General features: G+C 53.5%; 1 protein-coding gene across 1 annotated transcript in view; it reads right to left on the bottom strand.

The window, feature by feature from the left end:
• Positions 1-1,787: 1,787 nt before the first annotated feature.
• Positions 1,788-6,971, bottom strand: part of LOC102765026 (kallikrein-5) — a 14,277-nt gene continuing 9,093 nt past the window's right edge. Inside the window, exons 4-5 of the mRNA XM_006763854.2 lie at positions 6,406-6,539; positions 1,788-2,182 (exon numbers count right to left, since the gene is read on the bottom strand). Of these exons, the coding sequence (XP_006763917.1) occupies positions 2,027-2,182; positions 6,406-6,539 (290 nt within the window). The 3' untranslated portion in view covers positions 1,788-2,026. The remainder of the gene's footprint in view (positions 2,183-6,405; positions 6,540-6,971) is intronic.

Here is a 6,971-nt window from a genome sequence, read left to right as displayed (position 1 = left end):
TCGTCACCTGAGGATACGTTTTATCAATTTTTAGAGAAAGGGAGAGAGGGAGAAACATCGATGTGAGAGAGACACATTCATCAGCTGCCTCCCGTATGTGCCCCAACTGGGGATCAAACCCACAACCTAGGAACGTGCCCTGATCTCGGGAATCGAACCTGCCACCTTTCGGGTGTGTGGGATGATGCTCCAACCAACTGAGCCACACGGCCAGGGCTGCGGTGTGATTTTATTTATGTAAATGTGTGATATTCCTGTAAATCCATCTCTAGACAAACACATTTCTAGTTCTTCATGCAGAACGTAGCTAAACTGGTTTTGTTTGTTCAGGCCGGTCTCTGTGTTTGCCTTTGACAGGGACATGCCCAGCCTGTCCTCACCTCTGACCCTCTGCCCTTGTCCTCCTCTGGGCCTGGAACCCCAGGCCCCCAGACAACCAGTGGGGGTCGTCACGTGTCACCCTGCAGGTCTCAGAGCAAATGCCACCCACTAGGGTCCCAGGGCTGCTATGACAAGTGACCACACGGCTAGAGGCTTCAAACAACACATGTTTATTCTCGTACAGCTCTCAGGGTCGGACGTCCCACATGGGCCTAGGTGGGCGACAGTCAAGACTTTGGGAGGCAGCCGGGGCCCTGGGGCGCTGGCGGGGTTGCGGGGAGGCGGGGGGTGTTCATTGCCGCCTGCACTCCCAGGCCCCGGCTCTGCCTTCATCCAAACCAGCTCTTAGCATCATCGAATCTCTCATTCTGACCCCCATGCCCTCCTTTGAGGATCCCTGGGAGTACCTTGGTCCCGCCCAGAGAACCCAGGACAATACTTCTATCTGAAGACCCTTCGCATAATCACACCCGCAAAGTCCCTTTGCCCTACATGGTCACGTATTCACAGGCTCCAGGGTTTAGAGGGTTTAGGACATGACCATCTATAATAAGAAAAGCATAATATGCTAATTAGACCGGACAGCTGAACAACCTCCCAGACATCATTCCGGACGAAACTCCTGCAGTGGGGGCCAAGGCAGAGGTGGTTAGGGGCAATCAGGCAGGCAGATGAGTGGTTAGGGGAGATCAGGCAGGCAGGCAAGCAGTTGGGGTGATCAGACAGGCAGATAAGTGGCTAGGGGCAATCAGGCAGGCAGGCGAGCAGCTAGGGGTGATGAGGCAGCCAGACAAGTGGTTAGGGGCAATGAGGCAGGCAGGCAGGCGAGCAGTTAGGAGGCAGCGGTCCTGGATTGTGAGAGGAATGTCTGACTGCCGGTTTAGGCCAGATCTCCTGTGGCATCGGGCCTAAACTGGCAGTCGGACATCCCCCGAGGGGTCCTGGACTGTGAGAGGGCTCAGGCAGGGCTGAGGGACCCTCCCCTGACCCAGTGCACAGATTTCGTGCACTGGGCCTCTAGTCTAATATAAACAGCCCCCTCCCCACAACCTCCCTCTCTTTCCTTGTGCCCCGTTCTCATTTGATTCGGGTCATTTAATCGCAATCCTATCTAATGTGTTTGTCCGTCTCCTGATTCTCTGCCTTCTTTGCCTGGAGCGTGAGCTCCAAGGGGCAGGAATTGTTTTTCTGTGTTTTGCCCATTGAGGTGTCCCCAGCCCCTGGGACAGTTCCCGGCACCCGATGGTCAGACACTCATTCAATATTGGGAAGAACATGGGAAGCAGCTGGAGTGGACCCGTGTCTTCATCAGAAATAACCTCCCAGAGGCAGCCCTGTGGTAGGGAGGGGCTGCCCTGCCCGGGGTCCAGGGAGTGCGGGGCGAGAAGACCACACACAGAGTCCACTTCTCCTTGGGCGCTTTATTTCTGGCCTTTGGAGGACACGCCCCCGGGAGCCAACTGCAGAGATAGGACCGGTCCACTGTCAGGGGAGGGAGGCCCTGGTAACTCGGGGGGCTGGACGTTACATGCTCAGCATCCTCGGGAAGCTGTAGGGGGGGGTGTCTGGAAGGAGTGTCAGGTCCCTGCACCGGTGAGGACGTGCAGGGTGTGGGGGTCTCCTGCACGCCGGGGCCTGGGATGACTCATGAGTTGGCCCGTATGGTGTCCCGGATCCACTTGGTGAACATGCAGAGGTTGGTGTAGACCCCGGGCTTGTCGGGTTGAGCACAGGGGACGTCCCCCCAGGACACCAGGCCCTGTAGGGTGCCGTTGCAGACCACGGGGCCCCCGGAATCACCCTGCGGGGAGAAGGGGAGGCACAGAGAGAAGCAGAGACGTGGGGAGGTGGGGAGAGGGAGACACAGGTGAGGGAGGGGCGGAGCATCGAGAGACACAGAGATGGGAAAACGTGGATAGACGAAGGGACGCAGAGAGAGACAGAGAGAGAGAATGTTAACAGTCCACCCTACACCCGTCTTCTGTCCCTCTCGACCCAACCCCACCCTCTCCACTGTCTGTCTCTCCCGTTGCATCTCTCACTGTGTCTCTCCTCTCTGTGTCTCCAGCCGGACACTCCTTTCTCTCCCTTCCTCGCTCTTGACCCTCCCCTGACGCCAATGCTACTTGTACTGAGCCTTCGCTTTTGCTGAGAGGCAAATCTCCGTCCTTGGAAGACAGTTTCTCAGCCCGTTGACACTGGGGCCTGGGAATTCCTCGCCGTGAGAGGCTGTCCCGTGTGTGGTAAGAGGTTTAGCAGCATCCTCGGCCTCTACCCACTAGAACCCAGCAGTTCCCCTCCTTTCTCTCCCCCCTAAATCCCCTGACAATCAAAAATATCTCCAGGCATTGCCATAGGTCCCCTGGGCGGTGCAGAATCCCCCCCCCCGCCCCCGTTAAAAACCGTGAATAAAAAGGGGGGGGGGCTCCCTGGCGAGTCTGGCGAGCTCAGCAACTGAAAGTAACCAACCACACAGGGTGTCCTGATCATAAAAAAGAAAAATGCTAATCGAGTGTGTTATGCAGGACGGCATATCCTATGCGACAGGTTTGCCCTTTACCTTGAGCCAGCCCTGTCCATGGGTTTTGTGCATCTGGAATAACAAAACCTTAACTATCCGACGAGCTCCTCTCCAGGGCTGCAGGATAAATGCTTGGGTACTGGGAGGAGGGGACCCCAACATTCCCCATTGTTAGCTCTCACCCGCATAGCTTGGTAACCATGTATATTCACGGTTAACTATCCTGCATCCACATGTAAAAGAAACATACATCTCCCCATGTGACTTTGCATCCAATCCTAGAGAACCTCCCAGCCCCCCCCCTTTGGTTTCTCCCGCCTCCTTCACCCACCACCCATGGATATCATGCATCCTTCCTTACCTCTTCTGCATTGATGCTCATCTATATATATAAAAGCCTAATATGCTAATTGTCCCTCCGACCATCTGACCAGTTGCTATTACATGCACTGATCACCAGGGGGCAGATGCTCTGACTGGCGAGATGGGCCAGACACGCCCTGGAGCCCTCCTGCAGTCCCTCCCTGGCCCCAATCGTGCACCGGTGGGGGCCCTCGGCCTGGCCTGCACCCTCTTGCAATCTGGGACCCCTCGGGGGATGTCAGAGAGCTGGTTTCGGCCCGATCCCCGCAGGCCAGGCCAAGGGACCCCCCACCGGTGCACAAATCCGTGCACCGGGCCTCTAGTAATAAAATAAACCACCAGCCTACCATCCCCTGGACCAATGTCTCAATCTTTTGAGATTTTTGCTCTGGGGTCTGGCTCAAATAAACTCTTTAAAACCTTTCTTGAGGTCTGGGGCCTCTTTTGCGGACAGACCTGCCCCCTTGGACTCATTTGGGTGGCCGAGGCTGAAATGACCCTCCTGTAATAATACTCGCCACTCTTCCCTGCCTTTTCTCATGGATGCGCTTACAAGTTATGAATGAGTCCACAGAGCCTGGCGTCGATGCAAAGAAAGCCTATGGTCTGGCCTCTTTTCCTGCCAGCAGACACCATTTCGAGGCGGAAGAGCTTCGCTCCCCTGACCTCTAAGTTTCAGCTCTCTGGCGGCTTAATTTGTCTCATGGTTTTTGGCTTAACATCCCCGTAGGGCTCCCTTGGAGCGGCAGTTCGTTAAGCGCGCTGAGCCGCGGCTCCCGGTCTGTAAAGGAGAGCCAATAATAACAAGCTAAATGAGCACAAAGGCTGACTAAGTGAGCCACTTAGGCAATTAGCTGCTCCCATTATTAAATTATCCCTATTAATATTGTTGTTATTATTTCTTGCTTTGAGTGGCCAAGCCCGCACACTGGTATGAAAAGCCAACTTGTCGTCTGCAAAACCCCCAACAAAACAACCAAACCAAACCAAACAAACCCTGCCCCCCTCAAAAAACCAAACCAAACCAAACCAAACCAACCAAACACAAGGCACCAAGCTTGGCCAAAATGGTCTAAAAGGCTGGCATTCAAACTAGGTGTGTTTTCTTCTGATCACCCCCACCCCCACCCCTCTATGCAGAGGTGCATGCTCCTACTGTTAAGTGGGAACAGAACTGAAATTGGAGACCTGGAAAGCTGCTGCAATGGTGAGGTTTGTAAAATTGGGGGGAGTGGCGGGGGGGGGCGGTGGTTAAGAGCTTGATAATGTCCATTCCACTAGAACCCTTGGGGGCCTGAGTACAGGGGAAGGATCCCGATTGCTGTATCCGTTTAATTTTAAAGTCGATCATCCGCAATAGATGTAGTTTCCATGAGAACACAGAGAAACTCTGTGTTGGGGATCAAGAAATATTGTTGGACACTGACCCCCCCCCCCCCCCCCCAGCCATCTCTCCAGCCTCAACTCCTACTTGGTCCCCGTTATTCCCCCAGACACAGTCCCCAAACACACTGGCTTCTTTCTGTTCTTTGAATCAGCTGAACTCCTCTCTGCCCCAGGGCCTTTGCACATGCTTTACTCGCCCTTTAACCTTCGCAAGGCTGGCTCCTTGGTGTCATTCAGTCCCTGCTCATATGCCACCTCTTCCAGGAGGCCCTCCCAAGCACCATTGTGAATGCTGCCCCCATCACTTGCTATCATAGAGCTATGTTTTATTCTCTGTATAGCCCTTACCAGTCTCTGAAATGACTCTGTATGCCATTTCTTGGGCCATTTTTAAAAACCTTTTTGCTCCTCTAGCCCTTTCAATAACTTTGGTATCAGTCTTATAATTAAACGTTCTTTTTAAAATATATAATTTTATTGACTTTTTTTTTTAGAGAGGATGGGAGGAGGAAAGAGAGAAATATCAAACATCGACTGGCTGCTCCTGTGAGGCCCCTATGGGGGATCGAGCCCCCAACCTGGGCATGTGCCCTGACTGGGAATTGAACCGGCAACCTTTCAGTGCACAGGATGATGCCCAACCAACTGAGCCACACCGGCCAGGGCTAACATTCTTCTTCTAGCATGGGCTTCTGTTTTCCTTCTTCAAGACATCTTACTAGCATTTGTTGAAAAACCTTCATGCTACAAATTTTGTGGGAACAAGACACTTATCTGCCGTCTGCTTGAAATTTGCCCTAAAAGACAGGCTACACTGTGAAGTGGGTCACGGGAAGGGTGCCCCTTGAGATCTGAATGCTTTGTGCAGTGCACAACCATACAAAGCAGACTTCACCTCTCTCTCTAGACCTGTGCTGTCTTACACAGGAGCCACTCGCTACCGGGGGCTGGTGAGCGTGTGAACCGTGGCTAACCCACCTTTGCGGTCAGTGTAGAAATTCGTGTGCACTGGCTGTCCTGGCTGGGTGGCTCAGGTGGTTGGGGCACTGTCCTGTACACCAAAACGTGGTGGGCACATACCTAGGTTGCAGGTTCGATCCCCAGTCGGGAGGCATATGAGAGGCAACCAATGGATGTTTCTCTCTTTCTCTCTCTCCCTTATTCTCTCTCTAAAAATCAATAAAAGCATTCCCTCAGGTGAGGGTTAAAAAAAAATTATACTTAGGCTTTTATATATAGAGATTGTGAAATTAATTAAGACACATTGGGTTAAATATAACATATTATTAAGATAGTTAATTTCACCTAATTTTTTTTTACTTTAAAAAAATGTTGCTAGCCCTAGCTGGTTTGGCTCAGTGGCTAGAACGCTGGCCTGCGGACTGAAGGGTCCCCGGTTTGATTCCAGTCAAGGGCACATGCCTGTGTTGCAGGCTCCATCCCCAGTGGGGGGCATGCAAGAGGCAGCCAATCAATGATTCTCTCTCATCATTGCTGTTTCTATCTCTCCCTCGCCCTCCCTTCCTCTGTGAAATCAATAAAAATATATTTTAAAAATGTATTTTAAAAAAATATTTTAAAAATGGAAAACTTAAAATTACAGGCATGCCTCACACCGTTATATTCCGATGGGCGGTGAGAACCGGGGTCCTGGCGGATTTGGTCGTGGCTGGCTGCTCAGGGGATCCGGGTCCCAGGCCCCACAGGTGGCACTCTGCGTGGACCCGCTGAGCGAACGGACGTCCGGCTCTTACCTGGCAGGAGTCTCTGCCCGCCTCGTCGCCGGCGCAGAACATGGTGTTGTCTATCTGGTGCGGGTAGGCCTGCTGGCACCGTTCGTGGTTCAGCACGGTGATGTTCAGGCACTGGAGGACCTTGGGGAAGTTCACTGCCGGACAGAGAGGGCAGAGGGGGACCCCGTGAGCGGCGGGGAGCGGCGGGGCGGGGCGGAGCGCTCAGACCGACACCGGGAGAGGGAGGACATGCCTGAGCATCGGGGGACCTGGAGCCCTGGCTGGTGGGGCTGGAGCGACCACCTGGGCACCGAAGGGTCGTGGGTTGGGTTCCAGGCCAAGGGCATGTGCCTGGGTTGCAGGTTCTCACCCTACCCCCGGTTGAGGCAACCGATCGATGTTTCTCTCTCTCTCTCTCACCCATGAAGAGAATATCCACACACACAAACACACTCACACACACACACACTCACACACACACGCTCACACACTCACTCACACACTCACACACACACACACTCACACACACTCACACACACACACACACACACTCACACACACACACACACACACACACTCACACACAC

This window comes from Myotis davidii, unplaced genomic scaffold (assembly GCF_000327345.1).
Source record: "Myotis davidii unplaced genomic scaffold, ASM32734v1 scaffold358, whole genome shotgun sequence".
In the NCBI taxonomy this organism is placed as follows: domain Eukaryota; kingdom Metazoa; phylum Chordata; class Mammalia; order Chiroptera; family Vespertilionidae; genus Myotis; species Myotis davidii.
Note: the sequence above shows the minus strand (reverse complement) of the source record. Positions and strands in the feature narration are given on the sequence as shown.